Source organism: Primulina eburnea, chromosome 12 (genome assembly GCF_022965805.1).
Source record: "Primulina eburnea isolate SZY01 chromosome 12, ASM2296580v1, whole genome shotgun sequence".
Taxonomy (NCBI): Eukaryota; Viridiplantae; Streptophyta; class Magnoliopsida; order Lamiales; family Gesneriaceae; genus Primulina; species Primulina eburnea.
This window is the reverse complement of record NC_133112.1, coordinates 4,455,689-4,480,113: the sequence shown is the minus strand read 5'-3', so window position 1 is coordinate 4,480,113 and position 24,425 is coordinate 4,455,689. Positions and strand designations below refer to the sequence as shown.

The following is a 24,425-nucleotide window of genomic DNA, read 5'->3' as shown; positions in this document are numbered from 1 at the left end:
TTAAACCCAGTTCTGATTGGACCAAAGGCCCATTTAGGTATAATGGACTAAAGTTTCCAGTAATAGGGCCCATACCAAAACCCACGTTAATAATTTATTTCCAAACTAGTCCTGAGCTTTTCCTTAATTCATAACAACCCCTCAATTTGAAATACCCAATCCACCAAACAGATGGAAACCAGCGAAGAAAATTACGTTCAGTTACTTTTCAAAGAATATTACGTTCGATTAGGGAGAATTGACGATGGGCAAAAATCTGAACGATGTTCGCGAATCTTCAATGAAGGAAGCCTTCACGCTGTTCGATACAGACGGCGACGGCAAGATTGCGCCGTCGGAGCTGGGGATCTTGATGCGATCTCTCGGCGGAAACCCAACTCAAGCCCAGCTGAAGGCTATAATTTCGGGGGAGAAGCTCAATTCTCCGTTCGATTTCCCTAGATTCCTCGACCTCATGTCCAAGCATTTAAAGCCCGAGCCGTTCGATCGCCAGCTTCGCGACGCGTTCAAAGTGCTCGACAAGGACGGCACTGGGTATGTCGTCGTCTCTGATCTCAGGCACATTTTGACCAATATCGGAGAGAAGCTGGAGCCCGCGGAGTTCGATGAGTGGATTCGCGAGGTGGATGTTGGTTCCGATGGTAAGCTCCGGTACGAGGAATTCATCGCTCGGATGATCGCCAAGTGAAGAGGTCCCGCCCCCTTCTTGCGTATGCCCGATTTCATGATAGCCATTGCTGTTCCTTCTTTGTTTATTCTGTTTTTCGATTGATTTATAAGCTTGCTAATCAAATTGTTACATGTTCTTGACCAATTTATGCGTTCCTTTCTGGGTGAAAAATTGTTGTCGCATGGTAGTGTTAAAAGCATGAAAGGTGATTCCAATTCCTCTTGGTGGAGTTGATTTTACATGTAAAAAATGGTGTCTTTTTGCATTCACTTTAAATTCTGTGGGAAAATAATTTGTACAGATCAAAGACAGATTTACAAGCATTTTAAAGCCTTGGTTTTTCAGTAGAATTCAGAAGTAGAAATGCTTAAACTTATATTTGTTAAATAATATATTTTAATATGGAAAAGTAATAGTTGAATATTTGAATGTTGAAAATAAGAGTTGTAAAGTTAGAAATTTGTGTGTGATGATGTAGGCAATGATGTATTTTATTTTTGGATTATGTGTAATGAAACTCTATAAATAGATCTCTCATTTGTGAAGAAAATCACAATTGAGTAGAGAGAAAAATATTATAAAGTGTGTAGTTTGGTAAATTTTGAGAGTTTGAGATTTTTACTTTTTACCATAAATTTTTACTTTTTCCCAACACGTTATCAGCACGAAGCTCTAAAAGTCCTACATACTATTCCAAGCTCCAAACAGAAGAAAAAGGTAACAAAAGTAATAATATTTATTTTACTGTTATTTATTTATTGTGTATTTATTTAATATACAATATAATGTTATTATTAAAAATAATAAAAATAAATTTTTCATAAAACTTGTTATAAATCCTGGGAGGATGTTAAGACGACATCCCACACTCCCGGTAAGGGATACGACAAGTATAAAAGCCTATACGGTTTTTAAACAAAAAGTAATAATATTTATTTTACTGTTATTTATTTATTGTGTATTTATTTAATATACAATATAATGTTATTATTAGAAATAATAAAAATAAATTTTTCATAAACTTGTTATAAATCCTGGGAGGATGTTAAGACGACATCCCACACTCCCGGTAAGGGATACGACAAGTATAAAAGCCTATAAAGTTTTTAAACAAAATAAATTATGACACTCATTATAATATTATGATATGATATACATAATTATTTAAACATGTCTAATATTATATACATCATATTATTACCATAAAATTATACAAATACATACATTTATTTTTTGTACACCAACGGTCATAAACGGTAACAAACGGCTAGTTTTTGCCCTATAAATATCATCTCACAAACACATTCAATCACTCCAACTTTCTCTTCTTCTCTAAAAATTATTCATCATCAAATTTTTCGAAGAAAAAAGAAGATGGCTTTCTCAAGGATATTTTTAATTATTTTGGTTATCATACTCACGAGTCTTGTATTTATCGGAGAATATCCTCCTCGTGCGTTTTCTTTATTTTTACAAATACTTGTACTTATTGTTTATCCGTTACTTTGTATTGCAATATTTATTAACTAATAAAATGCATCGTAATTTTTTTTAGTACCACCATGTCAAATTTAATAAAGCTCGAATTTATTGCGCTCGACATCACGGGAAAGAATTATATGCCATGGACTCTAGATGTAGAAATGCATCTTGAGTCATTGGATGTAAGCGAGACCATTAAAGAAAATGGCATATGCACGTCACAAGAAAAGGCAAGAGCCATGATATTTTTGCGTCGACATCTCGACGATGGATTGAAATGTGAATATCTGACTGAAAAAAATCCCATGGCTTTGTGGAAGGGATTAAAAGAAATATTTGAACATATAAGGGAAGTTATACTTCCGACCGCCCGGGATGAATGGAACACACTGAGATTCCAAGATTTTAAAAAAGTCAGTGATTACAATTCGGCGATGTATAGAATAATCTCGCAATTAAAATTTTGTGGACATGAGGTCACAGAATCTGAGTTGCTTGAAAAAACATTTTCCACATTTCATGCATCAAATATTACTCTACAGCAACAATATAGAGTACGTGGATTTGCGAGATATTCTGAACTCATCGTCTGTCTTCTTGTGGCGGAAAAGAACAACGAGCTACTAATGAGAAATCATCAGTCCCGACCCACTGGATCAACAGCATTTCCAGAAGTAAATGCTGTAAGTAAAAATGAATTTATACCTGGAAACCAAAATCAATTTCAAAGACAAGATTTTGGTCGAGGTCGAGGTCGAGGTCGTGGACGTGGACATGGACGTGGACGTGGAATTGGTCGTGGTCTTGGACGCGGCCGTGTTTTTGAAAATAATAGAGATAGTTATTTTTATAACTCATCTCAAAAGAGCGTCCCAAACCATCCACAGAAAAGAAATCATGAGAATACAAGTGTTAATGAGAATCACTCAAAAAAGATATGAAAGTTCTTGTTACAGATGTGGTACTCCAGGACATTGGTCCAAAGTTTGTCGAGCCCCTGAGCACCTTTGTAAACTTTATAAAGAATCATTAAAGGGGAAAGAAAAGGAGACCAACTTCACTGAACGCAGTGACCGTTTGAGTGATTCACCTCATCTTGATGCTGGTGATTTTATGAATGATTTCTCTGGAAATGATCAACATGTTGGTGGGATAGAAATGAACAATTTTGATGCTGCAGATTTTCTCAATGATTTTTCTGAAAATGAACAATATAGTGGTAGAATATAAAAGTACAATAATTTGTTTTTCATGTATTCATATAATAATGTTTTATTGTACAATTATGATATGTGTTATATTTATATATGTATTGTCAGTAATTTTATTTCATTGCATATTTTTTTTTGAAGTACAAATATGGAAAATGCTATGAGCAAAGCTGAAGTTTGCATACGCGATAGTGGTACAACGCACACTATCCTCCGAGATAAAAGATATTTCTTGGAACTAAAACCAACAAAAACAACGGTGAACACAATATCAGGTCCTGTAGACTTGATTAAAGGTTGTGGTAAAGCACAATTTTTGTTACCTAATGGTACAAATTTTTTATCAATGATGCTTTATATTCACCACAATCGAAAAGAAATTTGTTGAGTTTTAATGATATATATTCCCATGGGTATGATACTCAAACAATGAATGAAGGGAATGAGAAATATATGTGTCTTATCACATATAAATCAGGAAAGAAATATGTGATTGAAAAACTATCAATGCTCCCTACTGGATTGCATTATACACATATAAGTCCCATTGAATCAAACATGGTAGTTGATAATTCCTCGATATTAACCAATTGACATGATCGATTGGGACATCCTGGTTCAACAATGATGCGAAGAATTATAGAAAATACACATGGTCATCCACTGAAAGACCAGAAGATCTTTCAGAATAATAAGTTTCAATGTAAAGCATGTTCTCTTGGAAAACTTATTATAAGACCATCACCAGTCAAAATCCAAACTGAATCACCAATGTTTCTTGAACGTATTCAGGGTGATATTTGTGGACCAATCCATCCACCATGTGGACCATTCAGATACTTTATGGTATTGATTGATGCCTCCAGCAGATGGTCACATGTATGTTTATTGTCAACTCGAAATGTTGCATTTGCAAGATTACTTGCTCAAATAATAAAATTGAGGAATCAATTTCCCGATTATACAATGAAGAAAATTAGACTTGATAATGCTGGTGAATTTACTTCCCAGACTTTCAATGATTATTGTATGTCTATGGGAATCGTTGTTGAGCATCCTGTTGCTCATGTAAATACACAGAATGGATTGGCTGAATCATTGATTAAACGTCTGCAAATGATTGCTAGACCAATGATTATGAAAACAAAGCTCCCTATTTCTATATGGGGACATGCAATTTTACACGCTACTTCATTAATTCGCATCAGACCAAGTGCATATCATAAATACTCCCCATTGCAGCTTGCATTTGGTAAAGAACCAGACATTTCTCATCTGAGAATTTTTGGATGTATGGTGTATGTGCCTATTGCACCACCACAACGAAAGAAAATGGGACCTCAAAGAAAGGTTGGAATTTATATCGGTTATGATAGTCTATCAATCATTCGATATCTTGAATCTCAGACATGAGATGTGTTCACAGCACGTTTTGATGATTGTCATTTTAATGAGGAAATCTTCCCAATGTTAGGGAGAGAACAAAAACATACCGAAAAAGAAATTACATGGTATGTATCATCATTGTTACATCTGGATCCAAGAACAAAACAATGTGAAAAAGATGTACAACAAATTGTACACTTGCAAAGAATAGCAAATCAAATACCAGATGCATTTGCAGACGCAAAAGGGGTAACTAAATCATATATACATGCTGCAAATGCCCCAGCTCGAATTGAAATTCCAAAGAAACAAATGGAAGATACTCATGATGTCATTAAACGCCTGAAGCGTGGAAGGCCAGTCGGTTCCAAAGATAAAAATCCTCGAAAAAGAAAATTCATAGAGAAACATGATGATCACAAAATAGAGAATGTTGTTCCTGAAGAAACACATGATGATGAAAATGTTCTGTCAGAACCACAAACTGACGAGAATCATGAAATCTCTATCAATTACATTAATACTGGAAAAATATGGAACCGAAAAGATATAGATGAAATTGATGATATATTTTCTTATAATGTGGCAATCGACATCATAAATGATAATGAAGATCATGAACCAAAATTTTTTGGTGAATGTAAAAATCGGCAGGACTGGATAAAATGGAAAGAAGCCATCCAGGTTGAATTGGATTCGCTAAATAAACGTAATGTTTTTGGACCTATAGTCCTTACACCTGAAGGTGTAAAACCTGTTGGATACAAATGGGTTTTTATTCGAAAGCGAAATGAGAAAAATGAAATAGTAAGATATAAAGCTCGACTTGTTGCACAGGGTTTTTCTCAAAGGCCTGGAATTGATTATGAAGAAACGTATTCTCCTGTGATGGATGCAATTACGTTTCGGTATTTGATTAGCTTGGCGGTATCTGAAAATTTAGAAATGCGTCTTATGGATGTTGTTACAGCTTACTTATATGAATCACTTGATAGTAATATATATATGAAAATCCCTGAAGGATTTAAGATGCCTGAAGCACAAAGTTCAAAACCCAGGGAATGTTATTCTGTGAAATTACAAAGATCATTATATGGGTTAAAGCAATCAGGTCGAATGTGGTATGATCGACTAAGTGATCACTTGATGAAAAAGGGATATGTAAATAATTCAATATGCCCTTGTGTTTTCATTAAGAAAACAACATCCGGATGCGTAATTATTGCTGTATATGTTGATGATTTAAACATCATTGGAACGAATAAGAAATTCAAGAAGTTGTGTCATACTTGAAGGAAGAATTTGAAATGAAGGATCTTGGAAAAACCAAGTATTGTCTGGGTTTACAAATTGAACAAAAAAAATGTGGAATGTTTGTTCACCAGACAAATTATACAGAAAAGATCCTTAAACGTTTTAATATGGATAAAGCAAATCCTTTAAGTACTCCAATGGTTGTTAGATCATTAAACATAGAAAAGGATACATTCCGTCCATGTGAAGATGATGAAGATATTCTTGGTCCAGAAGTACCATATCTAAGTGCCATCGGTGCCCTTATGTACCTTACAAATTGTACAAGGCCTGATATATCTTTTGCCGTGAATCTGTTGGCAAGATTTAGCTCATATCCAACAAAGAGACACTGGAACGGAATTAAACATATATTCCGTTATCTACGAGGAACGACAGACTTGGGACTTTTGTATTCAAAAGATGCTAATCCAAGTATAATTGGTTATGCCGATGCTGGATACTTATCTGATCCACACAAGGCACGTTCCCAAACTGGATATGTATTTACTCGTAGAGGCACTGCAATATCTTGGCGTTCACAGAAACAAACGCTCGTAACAACTTCATCAAATCATGCCGAGATTATTGCACTACATGAAGCAAGTCGTGAATATGTGTGATTAAAATCAATGACCCAACATATCCAAATTTCATGCGGATTATCATTTGATGAGAAGCCTGTGATACTATATGAAGATAATGCTGCATGTGTTGCTCAAATGAAAGAAGGATACATAAAAAGCGACAGAACTAAACATATTCCTCCTAAGTTCTTCGCATTCACCAAGGAGCTTGAGAAGAATAAATGTATTGATGTTCGTCACATTCAATCAAGTGAAAACTCATCAGATCTCTTCACAAAGGCACTACCTACGTCAATATTCAGAAAGCACATATATAATATTGGGATGCGCAATCTACGAAATTTGTGAAGAGTTGTTCGTGTCAACATGAGAGGGAGTTCACGTGACTGCACTCTTTTTCCCTTACTATGGTTTTTATCCCAATGGGTTTTTCCTAGTAAGGTTTTTAACGAGACAGTACAAAACACGTAATGAAGACATCATCGTATCATGATCATCATCACAAGGGGGAGTGTTAAATAATATATTTTAATATGGAAAAGTAATAGTTGAATATTTGAATGTTGAAAATAAGAGTTGTAAAGTTAGAAATTTGTGTGTGATGATGTAGGTAATGATGTATTTTATTTTTGGATTATGTGTAATGAAACTCTATAAATAGATCTCTCATTTGTGAAGAAAATCACAATTGAGTAGAGAGAAAAATATTATAAAGTGTGTAGTTTGGTAAATTTTGAGAGTTTGAGATTTTTATTTTTTACCATAAATTTTTACTTTTTCACAACAATATTATTATTCTATGAATTTTCTTCATTATATATATATTTTTTAATTAATTTTTCTAGATATATTATTGTGACAATGTCAATATAAGATTTTGATTGTATTTTATTTATTTATTATTTCAATTTTAAAAAGAACTTTTTAACATAATATGCGTATGAGCCTTATATCAATCGAAAGACTTGATAAAGAAGATTTCTGCACAACCTTCCGAAACGGGGTATGTAAGATTTCATGATGATAACTTGTGGCCACAAAAAGATTACAGATGTTGAAGTTGTATGTAGTTCAGGAAAATCATTTTGAAGATGTGAACTCAATAGAGTTGTGGCACCTACGTCTTTGCCACATAGTCTGCACCAAATCAATAGATTTGTGGCACCTATGTCTTTGCCACACAAGTGAAAATAATCTCACACCTTGTGAGCAAGCAATTTTTGTCCGGCATAAAGCAGGTTCATATGAAACATTGCACGAACTGTTTAGACAAAAAACAAAACAGAATATCATTCAAAAGTTTACCTCCTTGCAGAACCGATAAAAATTATAGATTTGGTGCACTCTCTATGTGGTCCAATGTCGTTGTCATTCGAAGGAGCGATGTATTGGGTAACTTTTATCGATGATCATTCTCGAAAAATTTGGGTATGAACACTAAAACCAAAGACCAAGTTACAGAAACATTCAACAATTTTCTAAAGGTTGTTGAATGACAAACAAGCATAAAACTCAAATGTATTCGATCAGATAATGGAGGATAATACATTGGAATCTTTGATGAGGTATGCAAAAGGATCTGAATCACACATCAAACGATGCCACCAAAGACACCACAACTGAATGGATTATCTGAGAGAATGAATAGAGCTTTAACAGAAAGAGTCAGAAACATGCTCTTAAATGCAAAGCTGACTAAGGAATTTTGGGAACTACTGCATATATATTGAATCACTAATCATGTGTTCCTCTCAATTACAATGTCTCGGAGCAGGTGTGACAAAGTAAAGAAGTTTCCTATAATTATTTATGAGTGTTTAGGTGTGCTCTGAATGGCAAACAAACATAATTTATATCATCGTCATCATAGCACATTCTCGCTAGTTGCGGTATCGGTTACATGAATATTAGTTCTCCAAACTAATCCATTTTATAATCTGTCATATATTCAATCAAAATCTAAGATATCATCTTTAATAACATTTATCCAATAATCTACATCTCTTTCTACTCATTTTATTAACATGTCAATATAAGATATGTCGGATTGGTGCCGTGTTTGGTCTCCTTTTCATATGACCAAACTATTTTACACGCATCTCCCTAATCTTATCTTCTATAAGAGTTACAGCTAAATAGATCATAATCATTTCATTCATAATTCTATCCTTCTGCGTTTATATATAAGTATAAACTTTGACTGATGATACCAACTTGAACTCGTGTGTAAGTCAATGATTATAGTTAATTTGATATTAAAATTTCAAATTTAGAATGAAAATTCGAATCTCGGTTGTAACAAACTTTTTTACCAATTTTTTTTAAAAAACTGAGAAATATGATGACAACATTAAGTAAAAAGAGTCGATTTGAAGTAAAATGGTGTGACCCCTCAGACCTGAAAACGATAGCCTCATCCTCTTGTCTCTTTATATTTCTCCAAATTCCAGCCGTGTTTGCTGCTAATTTGAACCTTAATTCAATGTAAAAGGTGAAAATGGATCTATATTGACTTATATTATAATGGAAGAATAGATTAGCCCTTGTCTGGGAATGCAAATTCAACTTGAAAACACGCTTTCGGTTTAATCGATTGAGCAATTGTTGGTTGAATAGGTAGTTAATTTCGAGTACTAAGTATGATATTTGATTAAATAAGGGATTATATTAACTGATTTTGATGTACTTTAATCTGATATTGTTCTTATAGAAAGTTCATTATATTATTTTATTTAAAATACTGTTGTTTGCACTGTTGATCATAAATATCTATTTTTTATAACGTGCCAATCCACAACTGATACTCTTCGGTTCGCATTAAATAAACTCTTGAACTGACGTATTATATATATCTCTCTTTTTATGTGACCATTGTTTGGTTTGAATGGTATGACATTAGTTAATTATTACATGTTGATTTCATGTAACATTTGACTCAAATTCTACATGTGATATATAATGAATAATATATGATAATCTCTATATTATATATCATTATATATTATTCATCATCTCATCTGACAAAATCAAACCGTTAATTAATACTTAGATTTTAAATCCAAAATACCATCACAACATTATTTTCCATTTCAATTAACGTTCATGATGTTGCTTCTTTTTTTCCCCGCATTGTAGATAATTTAAACAATTTTTCCTGTCAAATTTGAAAATAAGAATAAAGTTAAAATTTAAAAATCGTCAAGTGATGATATTTTTGTTGAGTAAGTCTTTCATAAGACGGTCTCATGGATTTTTACTCGTGAGACGGATCAATTTTGTTTATATTTATAATAAAAATTAATATATTTGACATAAAAAATAATGTTTTTTCGTAGATAGCCCATATGAAATATTTATTTCACAAAAATGACCCATGAGACCGTTTAAGGAGTTTTTGTGATTTTTGTGAATGATTAAAGATTAAAGCAGAATGTAAAATTGAAGTGTGTGTTTAAGTTGATAATCGAAGAGAGTATAAAAGAAAACAAAAAGGAAAACGCTAGCCCAGTTGGCTGAAGTCTCATTTTCCAAAATCGCAAGCAATTTCCTCGCTCCCCTTCCGAGCACTGCAATTCAGAAACCGGAGGCGGGCGACTCTGAGTCGCTGCTCGAAGATCTCGAAAAGTCCTTCCAACTCCTATTTTCTGTTAAGATTGATGGGTATCATAAGGAGGAGCTTCTTCTTCATAGCTGGAACTGCTTGCGGAATCTACCTTGCCCAGAATTACGACGTTCCCAATATCAAGAAGGTCGTCAACGATACCCTTTTCACTGCTAAGAAAGTGGAGGAAAAGTACCGGAAGCCCGGGAAACCGGGCGACGACGCCGTTTAAACAACCCCTACATAGGTTTACACGGGTTTGAGAGATTTGATTAATGATCCACTGGATGATTCTTTTATGAGAAAAAAAATAGTATTGTTTTGTGATTCTGTTTTATGAATTTGATCGACTTCAGCTGTGTCTTGAGTTGTAGGAATGGTAACTGAAGAGAAATTGTTTTGAGTTTTTGTTCAAATTGGTTACCCGACTAAATCGACAAAAGGTTGATGCCATGAATTTTTATCAGCTATATGTGTATATGGAAGAAACTCGTGTAATACACTAATATGATCTTATGATGCGACCTTGCATAATGTGTTGATGAAATGTCACCATGATTTGCAATTGTGTGATGCAAGTGAAAAGTGATGACCATTTTCTAGATTTCTTGGGATAGTCGCTGGTTCGGTAACATTTAGAATACCTGTATAATTTATCCTGTGGGCCAAATGGTCATGTGGTCTTCGTCTGCACAATGCAAGGAAAAAGAGTTTGACTTTTTCTTGATTTATATAGTTATTGTTTTTACAGGTAATGTTCAGAATTCTTGTATAATACACTTGCACTGTATATATTGTTTTTGTCAAATGGCCATAGGGTTTGAATTCGTTTAATGCAATTGCCATTTGTTCATTTATTTGGATAGTGGCCAGTTTTATTGGCACACTCTTATATTAAGTCACACCACCTTCATTAATTAGCATCTTTTTGCAGGTTTGAGTGCAGCTAAACTCTATCAATTTAGGTATTATTTATCAGTTGTGATGTGCCTTTTAGGCTCTATATTTTATTGGATTCATAGCAATGGAAGTCTACTTGATTTGATGAAATGCATCCTGATTAATATTTAAGTTTGCCAGAGTGCATAGAATAATAGAGGAAATGATTTCGAGTTGAATATTTTGTTCCCTATAATCTTCTTATTTTGCTTGTGTAAATTAGTATAGGGTGGGATTTATTGTAGAAAGGATGTGTTTGACATATTAAGGTTCATCTGATGAGAGCAAAGGGAAATTACCGGTGGTGGACATAGATTTTAAGGTTTTCATTCACCTTAAAACAGAGTTGTTAGAAATCCACAAGGTGTACATCGAAACTCTAGGCCGACGGAGGCTCGATCTTTGTGTTTAGATGCAAGCCAAGGTGCAGTTTTCTTTAAAGCGCATGCCTTGGCCGTGAAATACAAGTGTCGGCCTGCTCTGATCTGACTCAAAACTTTTTAAATTGTCTCTCTCAACCGAGTTCACGGAGGGGAAAAAATCTAAGTTCATGGGATCTTCCCAAAGGCTGATCTGAGACAAATTACTCGTGGTTTCGAATGCCAAAAACCCTATTGAGTCAAGAAGGAGAGAACGTCGCGTGTTTTGAACAGAAGTTTGTGAATAAAATTTATCTTCATGTTACCAACAATTCAAATCCTTTTTTCCGTGTTTTAAATAATTAGACAACACTGGATATTCCGGTGATGTTCCTTCTTAAAAATAGCCGACTGTTTGAGATTTTGATATTGATATTAGTTAAGAGCACACACAATATTTCTGTGCATCCCAGTCAAGTCGCTGATAAAACCATTTTTCTAATTAAAATTTTGATATCATAATGATATAAATTCAGGCAGAATAGAGATAAATTCTGGAATTGTTGCAACTGTGTTTTAAGTTTTATGTCGAAAATTTTGGTTTAAGAGCACATATGTAAATTTATAAACTATAGGAAGAGAGCAAATAATTTATGTTGTATGTTCTCCTTATATTATGAATTGTAAACATTTTATAAACTACCATACGAAAGGAACCGAGTAAATTCTATAGCATGTATATTGTGGGTTGAAAAGAAATTATGTCTTTCATTTTCCTCTTAAGTTTTCTTTTGTTCCATGAAAATAGCGTAAAACTTGTTTTTCCTCGAATCTGATATATTGCATGGGTACATGTAGTCCACATCGGTTAATTTCAACATATTTTTTTTTTGATTTAATTGGACTACTTCAATTGGGCAGATCTTGAATCAGCTTGCAAATACCTCTCAAGGCTATAGATGCAAGGCATTTAGGTGCACTTTATCTCACTTGCATCATCCTAATTTTGAATGATGATGACAAGTTAAAAGACAAGGGCATTTAAATGATTCGTAACATGCAAAAGTCAACATGGCTGCGACGACGAAGATTGATTTTCGTATCATAAATGTTTGATTGAATGTTTGAGGCGAATGTGAGTGAAGAATACAATTTTGAATCAGCAGCCCATCTTTTGCCGAACGCGACATCAAAAGCACTGGAGATCTGGATGCAGAGTTGCAATGTCCAGATTGTTGTGTGGGAAGGGAGTTTAGCTCTATTCCTGGGTTTTTCACTCGAGGATAATTGAATGTAATTATGATACAAAGTTTGTCAGTTTGGTGGTTATTCTGTAACATACGTTACTAAAATTGAGACTCTTTTTCTCCGTGAGTTGGTCGGAGCATATATTCATGTTATTAGAAGGGATGTGTTTTAACTTTTGTTCTAAGATGAAAGCCAAGGTGCAGACCCCAATCACTCAAAATCATATTAAATCGCAACTAAGTTCAAGTGAATTCTTAGGAAGGAATCAAGATTGTTGTACCATCTTCATGTTATCACGAAACATTCAAATGTTTGTTTCCTCGAGCAAGTGATAGATTGTCCCCCAATACATGGAGGATTAGGATTGAAATTACATGAATGCTCTATCCGATGGAAATCATTTACACAAATGAACATCATTTATCAAACAAATCAAAGCAGATTCACACAAAAAGTCGAGAAAAGGCAATTTGCATTTCATAGTCTCACAAACAACATTCACTTATGATATATTATTATTATTTATTTATTGCTCACTCAACATTCACATTGAAAACATCAACTCTCTCCTCTTCTTTAATCTTGGGCAGGAAAATCTTGAGAACCCCATTTTTCATCTCGGCTTTGATCTCATTTGTCTTGTACAGTTTCTCAGGAAGATCGATTCTGCTACTGTACCTCTGCATAGTCTCTTCGTCTTCGGACTCTTTCTTGCCCTCGCCTTTGATGATCAGAGTATTCTGCTCCACCGAAACTTTGACCTCCTCCTTGCTCAGACCAGGCATGTCCACACGCAGTTGAAGACCGTCAGCTGTTTCTCTAACGTCCCAGTTCCTTCTTAAGCTAGAAGTTACAGGGGATTCCATAAATTGATCCATCATGTTCAGGATTTGGCTCAGGCTGCTGCGTGGTGAGAATGGGCTGAAAAAGTCTGCATGTGTAGGACGGTTGCTTGTCTTAATTTGATTCCAACGAACACAAGCAAATAAACTGTACCTCACAAACAAACTCAATCGCTCGTATAGTTCAAAAGCTTACTCTATTCACAACAGCTCGTTCCGTCAAATCGACGGAGGATGATATAAGTTTCATTATACCTCCAACTAAATAAAATTAACCACATAATACCTAGAAATGCAGTTCCGCCGAAATCAAGTAAATGAGGCAACAGCAAGACCAAAAAAAAGCAACACGAAACAGAGCTTCCAATACACGTAAAGAGCTCCTCACAATGGCAGAAGAAGGTATAATTACCTGTAAAGGGCGAGAACACGCGGCGATCTAGTCGACGGTCGACATCCAAGTCACGTTCATCGCTGTCGTACTCACGTACGGCGTTAGTGTTGAAGAGTCGTGAGGAGGCGGGCTGAGCCACCGCACACACTGGACGGAGGGACCTCGAGAGGATACCGGAAGAAACGAGCTTCTTCAAGGCTAGCGAAGACGCCATCGCTATGCGGTTGAAAGCTTGGAGAAGAAGAAAACTTGCAAAAGGGATAGCCCGATACAAAGCGAGTGTAGTGCGTGAAGTGAGAGAGGGGCAATGGTGGTCATTTATAGGATGGATGGGAATTGTGTGGAAGTTGCCAGATGCGGGAATTCGTCCAGATGGTTCTGGACTCTCGACTGGATAATTTATGGGCCCATCAACTGTTTAATGGGCCTGTGACTGACGAAGGCCTATTGGGCTTTATTGTTGTCGATATATGATATGGTTGGGCTTTTCCCGGATTTCAACTTTGAAGGCTCTTGGATATTTCACTGATATCTTTTCCAATTTACGATTAAATCTGTGGTTATTTATGATTCACTATCAATCTGCAGAGTAGTTTAGGTTGGGAGAATGGAACACATTTTTTTTATAAAAAATTGATAAGGTTCTTTTTTAATAAAAAATTGATAAGGTTCTGTTAAAAATTGAACATTTTTTTCTATTATTTGAAGGAGATATAACTTTGTCACGCGAACTCAAAATAAATACTAAAACCTTCGTAACTTTCCCCGCTAAGGAAACCCCGAAACCCCTTTCCATTGAGAATATGGATAGATATCTGGCAAAACAAAAGCTTTCACAGTCAATTTTGTAAAATAAATCTTTCATCTCAACCCAATTAATGAATAAATATTACCAAAAAATATTACTTTTCGCTTTAAATATACATCAAATTGATCATTATCACAAAAACTACCTACTTTTCCGCTATAACATAGAAATGACAAATCGTCTCATGAGATACTTACTTTTTCGCTAAGATAACATAGAAAATGTTGGCATTCAAAATTTAAGATGATATAAACATTATAATGATAATATGTCATCTAACTTGAGTTCAATGACTTGGACTACTACAATTCAGTTAACCACTTCGTTTTCATAATTATTTGTGCCACGCGCTATAGACGTTATTTACTCAACTTTAAGCCAAGATGATTAAATTACCTCAGTTGTGAGTCTTCTCCGATGCAAGAACCAGCACGGTTCCTTTTCCCCACCAATGTATCGATATGAGGATATATAACTTCAATGAATAAATAACAGGTAGAGGTTTGCAGTATGAGATTAACTACTAAAAGGGTAAAACAACATTGAAAACCGAAAACGAGATCTTAATACACTTTCATTTCCATGTGATGCATCAAGGTACAAAGGATAACGAAAGCCGAATCTGATGCTTGGTGAATCAACAAACAATCGAGGGAGTATCACATTTTTGTAGAGCACAAACTGCTCGAAACAAGCAGATGTTGCTCTGAGTCAAATAAAAAAACTAAGGTTCTATGCATAAAACACACACACACGCACAGAGGTATCATTATAAAATTATCCCTACAGAACCCTACTTTTCAACCGCAAGAAAACAAATGTTACCAACTGCAGCCCTCTCAACATCCTTGCTCCATAAAAAAGGTCAATAGTAGAATATTCTTAAATAGGAGTATGCTCTCATCCTGGTGGCCTGAATGTTGCTTCTGCTATGAAGAAAACCCATGTATAAATAATAAATAACCTTATGAATTTTTAGATCCACAACGGAGGTGCAGAAAATGAACTCGGAGGAATATGAAGTGTACTTGACCACAACCTGTTGAGTGCCCATCTCAGTAAACTAGAAGTTATTCACAATTGCCGACTAATACTTTCATTGATGTTAGGCCATGTATCAGCACGGCTGAACTAATTAAGTCCATGGACAATAAGTGAAAAACAAGCCAATAAGTGAAACAAATCAGGTAAGAAAAGTTTACCACAGCTGTCCAAGTAAGCAACTATCACAAACAAGTGTTTTGATTGAATAACCAGAGTTACCAAATAGATCGGACTCGAATTTGCACCAGAGCATCTAAATAAACAAAATAGAAAAAGCCAAACTCGTGATAATTAGCATATAGTTAACACGCTGAATAAACCGGCAGGTTACCTCATTTTCGTAAAAACAATTGTTCTCCACAGCAGCAGTGCTATGAACGAACACATGTTATCTGTTCTTAAACTACTTGAGATGAGATGAGTTGATCTCATTCCAACAAGACAATAACAAGCCATGTTTTGAGAGGAAACCACAGTAAACTAAATGGATCGATCGACCCAAAGTGCAACAAAAATAGTCATGACGATAAAGTTATACCTACCTCATTTTTCTCCTCTAATTATATTGATGAAAGGGACACGGTATAGTCTCAATAGAGCTGTGAGAACAAAAAACAAGTTCACTCATAATGACAACCGGAATTTGAGACTCCAAATACATACATTAAATTTGGGGGGCATAAAAATGGCTACCTCTTCAGCATTCAGATTTAGAAAATTATCACTACAATCTTTTAACGGACGCGAATAGGACTCCTGGATGACCTCCTGTTACCATGCCTGGTGGGAGAACGAGACCTGCTTCTGTCACGGTCTCTATATCTTTCTCTGCTTCCTTCCCTTCCATTCCTCGAACTATTGGACTTAAAATCAAATACTCTTCCCCCATCCCGGCTTCCTCTTCCGTTTCTTTCACGAGATCTCTCACGATAACGATCCCGTTCTCGTAGACGATCCCTCTCCCTGTCTCGGTTCCTGTCCCTGTCAGATGAGTCATTTTTGTGTCTGCTCTCATATTCTTTCTCTCGTTTCTTCCTCTGTTCTTCAACTTCTTTCTCCTTTGCCAATCTTTCCTCTTCCCTTGCCTTCTCCTTGGTTCCCTGTTGATTACACATTCACAAAGACTATGGTTATGTCTATGTAACTTTTTTGCATAAGTTGAAACAAGACTGGTATCATACGCACCTTATGCTCAGCCAGAAAGTCACGAACCATGCCGTAGCCCATGTGCTGCTTACCCGTAACATGTGACTGAGTTCTTTCCACAGCATCATTTGCCACCAGAAAGGAACCACATATCTCACATAGAGCCATTTTTTTCTCCTGTGCAGCCAGTAACAGTTTATCCTGCTGTGGTTGCTGAGTCAAAACCGTCTTCTCAATATTCAGTATCTCGACCTGAAAAGCATGGCAATCAAAATCAGCAGGTTTAGACCAGAAACTCTTTTAAAATTGAAGAGGAAATAGCACATAATAAACAGATAAACTTAAAAAGCACCTTTCTCATGAGCGCCTCAGCTTCATCAACCTTCCCTTCCTCACCAAGAGATTCGACTTGTTCAAGTAGGTTTTTTATCTTCTCTTCCAGTATAGACAACTGGTCAGATTTTTCGGCAGAAATCGGAGGTGGAGGAAGGATTTCAACATCTTGTTCAAGGCGTTCGCGACCACGTCTAACTTTTCTATCTAAGTCTGAAACCTAAAAGATAGGATTGATTATGGTAACATCTTGTGAATCTACTGGAACATCGAACTTCAAAAGTGTTAAATTGGAAACTTACCAGTCTTTCACAGAAGTGGGCAAGTTCAGCTTCAAATTTGGAAACATATGAATCATGTCTTGGGGAGTTCTCAAAGCTAATAAGAGAGAAACACGTCTCATCACAATTGTGGAATAAGACCATATGCATGACTAATAAGAAATATAAAAAGAATAACACCAATGCCCATGTATCCAGTCTTTCAGAGTCCTCAAGTTAACAGATTAAATTAGTATCAAAGCATCCATGGACCATCGAATAGCCTCAATATGTAGTTTGAAATGGGAGTGCTGACACAATTATGGCTACAAACACTGAGAAATAACATAGATACACTGAGAAATACAATTACGCCTAGGACACAAAAATAAATATACGATGCCTTGATAACTCATCCACATATTTTTGCAAATAATCCTTCGGTTCAGATTTGTGAAGATAGTAAAATAATAAATTCCAACAAGCAGCTGATATTATACTTCCTGAATACGCCAACATTTTGTGAAATAATTAATCAACTAAGATACCAACAATCATTAAAAATCAAAGAAAAAGAGACAAGGTAAGAACTGCACAAGGATCCCCAGGTTGTTTATGGTAACCAGTTCATATGCACGATTTTACATTTAGAAAAAAAATCAAAAGGACATTTAATTCGTTTGAAATGTCAAAATGAAGAGGTTCAATATCTAACTATTTTCAAGCTATTCTCCACCTTCCTCAAATAAATCTTAGAACTAAGCAAGAGCGTAACTGGAAATTCATAATAGAAAATATTCTAGATCAATAACCGTTCACTACCTTTCCTTCAATTTTGGATCATGAATCTTTGGGCACACCCCTGTCGCAAAAGAAACAAAAATGACTTGTAAGCATACTATGGAACTGAATATAAATACAAGTGTAGAATAGTTGCAGAAATGAAAGGAAAAGCTTCATTTTATTCACCAAGAAACAATAAACAATTCAAATAAAAAATATAGTATTTTGAACAATCTTCAACAGAATTTCCAACTAAAAATTGACATAAAGGGCACGAGGAAATGTTAGAAACTGCACCTAGATCACTACGAGTGTTGACGAACAAATCATGAGGGCAAAATCGAACCATATAGAATCCGCAAACTTCCTTGTCGTCCCAATTAATTTCTCGGTAACCTTTTCTCTCCTCATCTGTCAAATTACGAGCTGCAAAAACCATGGGAAATTGTTGAACTATGAAAAACCATTCAATTAAGCAACCAGAAGTACAGGATAAATAGAAATGGAACATCTAAAAAAAGCACAGTAAAATGTTGGCGTACCGGAAAAAACATGGAATCTGTTTAATGAATATAAGTCGGCCAAAAACAAAGCAACTATGAACCAGACAATCAAGATTCAAATATGTCTACTTAATTAGGAAAATACATTCACGAGAATTCCAGACTTAACGCTCCAATTTGGTTCCTTCGTACGCAACCTACTGCTCTTAAAAAATAATTGAACAAAAAATGTAACAAATTTATCAACAAAAAAAAAAACAGATACTAGAAGCAAAAACTATAAAGATAAAGTCACGTCGAATCGGGATTAGAAACGTTAGGGTTTTAAATGCAGTTGCATCAAACCTGCGCCCATGAGTTCATCAAGCAAAGCTCTCTGAGCATCCATCGTTGAGATTGGAGAAGTTGAGACTTGAAATGCTAATAGAAGCAGCAATAATCGAGAAGATCTACAGAAGGACCCAATCTGAAAACCTAAGATCTTCGGAGGTCTATTGAGGAAAGCAGTGTGTTGCGAGAGAGGATTTCTTCTCACGATTTTCAGCTTAGGTTTTGTTTGATTCCTATAACTCCGTACAAGACACGTGTTAGGAATATATTTTATTTTTATTATGTACTCACGAATCCACACACGCATTACGTGTTTATATAATATTTTATATAATTCATTTGATTTATAATTATAAAAATAATGATTGACTATACTATAATTTTGATATATAAATTAAAAAATAAATAAAAAAGAAAGGAATAAAAAATGATTCCAGTAAAAATTAAACATATAACTTAATGCTTAAAAAACAAAAATTCTATCCACTGAACTACACGTAACTTACATTAAAATTTTAACACCGTATTAATATATATAATTATTACAACAAAACATGACACCAAAAATTAATTACTTTAAATCTCTCAAACTTAATAATATAATAAAAATAATATAGATATATTTAATCATCAGTAGATAGAACAAGTGATCATATATCTTTATCTCAATAGTTAGACCCACACAAAAAGTATTTATGCATTCAATGGATCCACTTGTGTTTTTCGAATGAAATTCAGTACAAAACATTAAAAACGGTCGGAATTTTAACATTTATGTTTTCACTCAAACAGTATGTCAAATATGTCTATACAAGGAGACGTCCATTGTAATATAGGACCTCCACGCCCAAAACCAACTTTTCCACTACAGGATTAATTTAGTCGATCACATTCACTCATCTTCGAAACTTTTTTGTCAATGTTCTTTAATCTAAATAAAATATTTATGTACAGATGTACTCGTCCACTATCTTGAAGTTCACTCACCGATATATTTTTATTTAGATAATTAAATTACGCCTCAATAACAATTCTTTCATTTTTATAATAATTTTAAAAATAAGAATAATAAATAAAATAAAATAAAACAAAATAAAAATCTTAAACAAATTTACCTAATTATCCTATATTTATCTCCATTGTTTCCAAATATATTCTCTCGTTAATGTTATCTTTAAATTCTTATCTTCTAGTTTTTTAAAATACGAACATGTTGAATTTATTTTTAATATCTCGTCTCATTTATTTTTATGAAAACTAGTAAATTACTAATATATATTGAAAAATTTTAGAGTTTGAAATTCGAATACAATTTTAAATACTTAAGCATAACAAATAAATAAAGAATTTGTGATTTTATATACATTTTGTACTCTAGTTTTAATATTTTCAAATTAATTGTAATTATTAAAATATTATTATTTTTACTCGAACATTATAAAATATGTCATAGATTTAATAGCATCTAGAACTTTGATATATCTTATAACTCCTTTGTCTAGGTAATTTATTTCAAAACTAAAGTTTTATTTTTATTGTATTAAATAAATTTTTATAATTACTTTTTTTTTCATTTGTACAGAAATATAATATTAGTTATTATCAACTTTTCTATTTTTTTTAAAAAAATTTGTCCCCCAAATCGAATTTCTGACTCCGTCTCTCATCAGTTGATGTATCGAGGTAGGTATGCCACCATTCTTGAAGATATCAGGAGGTTTACATTGCAACGATCACATCCTCAATCACAGGGGTGATTTGGACAAGAATCCAGGTAAACAAAGAACTTTCTCTTTAAAGATGGCCTATGATTTTCCTTCTCCCACTCAGTAACTTTCTTTTCATCGCTACTGTTCTCATGAATATTTAGCATTTCAAGCAGCTTCTGGTGTTCTTCACTCTCTTGAGCTATTACTTCTTTCGCGGGTTTATATTTGCTGCTAGTAGATTGTTGATACAAAATGCCCCCAACCATGCAAATCAACAACCCCAGTGTTCTCACAAAGGTATTATGGTTTATTTATGTTAGTTTGACTACCGTTACCAATGTGATAGTCAATCTTTAAATAATCAAGAACATGTGTCAAGTGGCTTGATCACGACGGAAGTCACATTAGTTACCTTATTATTATTATTATTAAATGTTTGCATGAAAATAAATAATCTTGAGTTATGTTTTTTTTGACACAATTTAAACTCAAACCCAAATCATATATTCTTATAATCGACTTGAATAGATTGATTTAAGACTAATTAGAATTTAATTATCTCCTTTCATTGCAATTTGCAACGGAGAACACCTATGTCAATGTCTAATCTCGCTCACTTAATTGAATGAACTCCATTTGGTATCAGTAATCTATTTAATCACTTCAGTTCAAAAGAATCAAAACAAGACTTTTAAATATTTAGGCACTAAGTTCGAGCTAGATAAGATATAATGCATATGTGCCTGAATGATTCCATTTAAGTATGAGCAAATTGCATATTCAAATTGAATGTGTAAAGAAATGAATGAGAGCTGTATACATAAAGTAACCAAATACAAGAAGTCGAGAACATAGTGTAAAGATCTATGATAATTTGAATATTCAACTTTCTTGATCAAATGAAACTACAGACGAACTATCTTTCCAAATAATATCAGTGTATCCAAATGTGCTTACAAAACAAGAAATCAACTGCTCATGAATTACTTCATCGGGAGGAAGTACCTGTTTTACTTCGTTTTGCAAAGAAGTGACTTCTTTATCTTCAAGCCCACATGGCACAATGTGCTTGAAGTAGTTCATGTCAGGATCGATGTTGAATGCCAACCCATGAGATGTAATCCCAGAAGATATACGTACTCCGATCGCCCCAATCTTTCTCCCTCCAACCCACACCCCCGTTTCACCTTTTTGTCCAGCACGAGCTTCAACACCGTGTATAGATGCTAACTGAATCATTGTTGTTTCGAGCTTTTCCACGTATTGTCTTGCCCCTAAGCCAATATCTCTCAATGAGATAATTGGATATAAAATGGCCTGGTGAGGACCGTGGAATGTGACATCACCTCCACGTTGTGTATAGTGAAGGTCTGCACCCATGGCTTTCAGTTCAGACTCGGAAACCAATATGTTGTGATCAGTTCGCCTTTTGCCGAGAGTGTATGTAGGGGGATGTTGTAGGGACAGAAGAATATCCGTAACCTTGAGTAGTTTTCTATTGGATGTGAGTTCATCTTGCAGCTTAAGTGCCTCCAAATAATTAACTACACCCATCTTCCACACCCCAAGGCGTCGAGGAGCTTTCATTTCCTGCATGATAGAGAATCAAGATGATGACAAAAACCACAAAAAGCGATCCAATGACCACCACTGGTGTGGGCGGGCACTGAAAATGTGGGGAGTAGAGGGAATAATGACATGTTACAGTAAGTTAAGAGGTTCATTCTTGTTTTGTTTTACTAGCTTGGGCTACGGGCAAGAAGAGAAGGGGCTTTCCTGTAAACGTACATCTCTATGATCATATCTGCGTATATCTTCTTCAATAAAAATTTTCATGGAAACATATTTCTAAATAACATACAATAAAAACAAATTAAACTATGTATAAATCTATAACAAACTTACAATCTGACCGTAGAAGATGTCTATCGCACTGTGCACGCGCAAAAAAAATCAGCTGGAAAACGACATGCACTACAAGCTAACAAAATTCATGATCTTAATTGACACTAAAAAATTTACCAAGAATTGAAACTAAAAAAGTTACCCCAACTCGAAACTAAAATCGCCTAAGAGAGAAAAATTTATCACACAAGGGAAGTGGTGCGGAGAAAAATGGACCGAGTATGCCCATATTTATAGACAATTTGCGACGGTTTCTCAAAACCGTCGCTAATGCGATTTTGCTTAAATCGTCGCTATTTCAAGAATCATCGCTAATTAGCGACGGTTTAAACAAAAACAGTCGCAAAATTAGGCAACATTTTTTACCTAATTTTTTGTAATGGCTGGTGCAAGTAGAGGGTTTCACCAATGGCAACAAATATTGGGACAACCGAGCGGAAAACAATGAATGTGTCGACATTAGCATGTAGAAGTTCACTATTTGTGAATAGGGACAAATAAAATATAAATGCAGCAGGCAAAAAGCGCCACATTGTAAGAAGATTGAGCTTATCGTGTTCTATTGACTTGAGCCAGCCACATATCAATACTCCAGCACCACTGGTCAAGTACTGCAGGCGCTGTTAGAGCTCCACAGCCCATTTATTTATTATGGATAACAACGAAGCAGAATGCAATAACCCGCAGCAATTCCATAAACCGATACTTGCTGCAGCAGGCTGGAATACCAAGTGGATAGAGTTTCAGGAGGAACTGATCGCGCCTCTTAAGTGTTTCCATCTTTAAGATTTTCCACATCGTTAGTCATTTAATCTGAAGATGTAGAGAATGAAAAGCACCTCCTAATTAACTATGAGCTTGAAATTTATCAACGATTACCCCCAAAATCACATATCAGCATGAATTTCATCCTACATTTTTGTGAATATCGTAAAATGAGATTAAAAGCAATTTATCCAGCAATCCTTCAACATTCATCCAAAACATCAATTCAGTCCCCGGCCCAGTTCTCTAGTTATTTCAGAGTCCGCTAACAATCATCTTAAACTGAGTTCTGAATCAATTCACTCCAATATTTCTTTCCAATTCAGTCCATTTCCATTCAGTTTGAGCTATAGATCACAATTTAAGAAGAAAGTGTACCTCAAGAGTCACAACGAAAATGTATTCCGTGTCACGCGCCGCCAAACGTCGATAACTCGTCACCGGAAAAAGGAGACTTGGACGTTGGATCTTCCAGTCAGATGGTGCGCCAAAGTTTTTGGGCAACTGTGCTGGATCTGGTTTATTTACAACAACCCGTCTCACCTATTCCTTATTTCCATTTTAAACCCATACACCCTTAAATTTGCAATTAAATCCCTCCAGTTATATTGCTTCAAGCAAAGGCCAAAACCCTCGTGTTAATTTGCTCTCTCACTATTAAAAATAGTTAGTATTAATATATGTTCTTGACATGAACAAAATCTTATCTATTTATATGAATTATACCAATATTAAATATTCACTTAATCAAGTTATTTTTTTACAAAATATTTATTCATTGGTATTTTCGATGAGAAGTAAATAAAAACGAACTTAAATTTTTTAAA

At 34.7% G+C, this 24,425-nt stretch overlaps 5 protein-coding genes across 9 annotated transcripts; 2 read left to right on the top strand and 3 right to left on the bottom strand.

Annotated features, from left to right (window-relative positions):
• The first annotated feature begins 145 nt into the window (after window positions 1–145).
• On the top strand, window positions 146–814 carry LOC140807347 (probable calcium-binding protein CML13). The gene has a single exon (XM_073164160.1). The coding sequence runs from the start codon at window positions 245–247 to the stop codon at window positions 686–688; it is 444 nt and encodes a 147-aa protein (XP_073020261.1). The 5' UTR covers window positions 146–244; the 3' UTR covers window positions 689–814.
• A 9,296-nt stretch (window positions 815–10,110) lies between these two features.
• LOC140808283 (uncharacterized) lies at window positions 10,111–11,299 on the top strand. The gene has a single exon (XM_073165363.1). It carries the CDS (start codon window positions 10,286–10,288, stop codon window positions 10,460–10,462), a length of 177 nt encoding a protein of 58 aa, XP_073021464.1. The 5' UTR covers window positions 10,111–10,285; the 3' UTR covers window positions 10,463–11,299.
• Window positions 11,300–13,231: 1,932 nt separating this feature from the next.
• LOC140806531 (heat shock 22 kDa protein, mitochondrial) lies at window positions 13,232–14,628 on the bottom strand. The gene is made up of 2 exons (XM_073163087.1): window positions 14,031–14,628; window positions 13,232–13,707 (listed from the first exon to the last, which is right to left on the bottom strand). Exons 1-2 carry the CDS (start codon window positions 14,224–14,226, stop codon window positions 13,310–13,312), a joined length of 594 nt encoding a protein of 197 aa, XP_073019188.1. The 5' UTR covers window positions 14,227–14,628; the 3' UTR covers window positions 13,232–13,309.
• Window positions 14,629–15,377: 749 nt separating this feature from the next.
• On the bottom strand, window positions 15,378–19,470 carry LOC140806530 (uncharacterized). Its single transcript, XM_073163085.1, has 8 exons — window positions 19,235–19,470; window positions 18,684–18,812; window positions 18,426–18,465; window positions 17,646–17,721; window positions 17,363–17,563; window positions 17,050–17,262; window positions 16,558–16,964; window positions 15,378–16,463 (listed from the first exon to the last, which is right to left on the bottom strand). The coding sequence occupies exons 1-7, from the start codon at window positions 19,275–19,277 to the stop codon at window positions 16,599–16,601; spliced, it is 1,068 nt and encodes a 355-aa protein (XP_073019186.1). The 5' UTR covers window positions 19,278–19,470; the 3' UTR covers window positions 15,378–16,463; window positions 16,558–16,598.
• Window positions 19,471–21,713: 2,243 nt separating this feature from the next.
• LOC140808385 (octanoyltransferase LIP2, mitochondrial-like) lies at window positions 21,714–24,131 on the bottom strand. 5 transcript variants are annotated; one of them, XM_073165499.1, is made up of 3 exons: window positions 23,977–24,105; window positions 23,401–23,646; window positions 21,714–22,518 (listed from the first exon to the last, which is right to left on the bottom strand). In XM_073165499.1, the coding sequence occupies exons 2-3, from the start codon at window positions 23,473–23,475 to the stop codon at window positions 21,811–21,813; spliced, it is 783 nt and encodes a 260-aa protein (XP_073021600.1). In that variant the 5' UTR covers window positions 23,476–23,646; window positions 23,977–24,105; the 3' UTR covers window positions 21,714–21,810. The 5 variants fall into 5 exon arrangements, with proteins under 5 accessions (XP_073021600.1, XP_073021603.1, XP_073021599.1 ...); XM_073165502.1 differs by lacking the exon at window positions 23,401–23,646 and having other exon boundaries at window positions 23,977–24,131; XM_073165498.1 differs by having other exon boundaries at window positions 23,401–24,118.
• Between the last annotated feature and the right edge of the window lie 294 nt (window positions 24,132–24,425).

Coding starts and splice junctions, on each gene's coding strand:
- LOC140807347 (XM_073164160.1), top strand. CDS start 245: ATGGGCAAAAATCTGAACGATGTTCGCGAATCTTCAATGAAGGAAGCC.
- LOC140808283 (XM_073165363.1), top strand. CDS start 10,286: ATGGGTATCATAAGGAGGAGCTTCTTCTTCATAGCTGGAACTGCTTGC.
- LOC140806531 (XM_073163087.1), bottom strand. CDS start 14,226: ATGGCGTCTTCGCTAGCCTTGAAGAAGCTCGTTTCTTCCGGTATCCTC. Junction 13,708..14,030: donor CGTGTTCTCGCCCTTTACAG/GTAATTATACCT, acceptor CTACACATGCAG/ACTTTTTCAGCCCATTCTCA.
- LOC140806530 (XM_073163085.1), bottom strand. CDS start 19,277: ATGGATGCTCAGAGAGCTTTGCTTGATGAACTCATGGGCGCAG. Junction 18,813..19,234: donor TGATGAACTCATGGGCGCAG/GTTTGATGCAAC, acceptor TGGTTTTTGCAG/CTCGTAATTTGACAGATGAG. Junction 17,564..17,645: donor CCCACTTCTGTGAAAGACTG/GTAAGTTTCCAA, acceptor CCTATCTTTTAG/GTTTCAGACTTAGATAGAAA.
- LOC140808385 (XM_073165498.1), bottom strand. CDS start 23,475: ATGGGCTGTGGAGCTCTAACAGCGCCTGCAGTACTTGACCAGTGGTGC. Junction 22,519..23,400: donor TTGATATGTGGCTGGCTCAA/GTCAATAGAACA, acceptor TCTATCATGCAG/GAAATGAAAGCTCCTCGACG.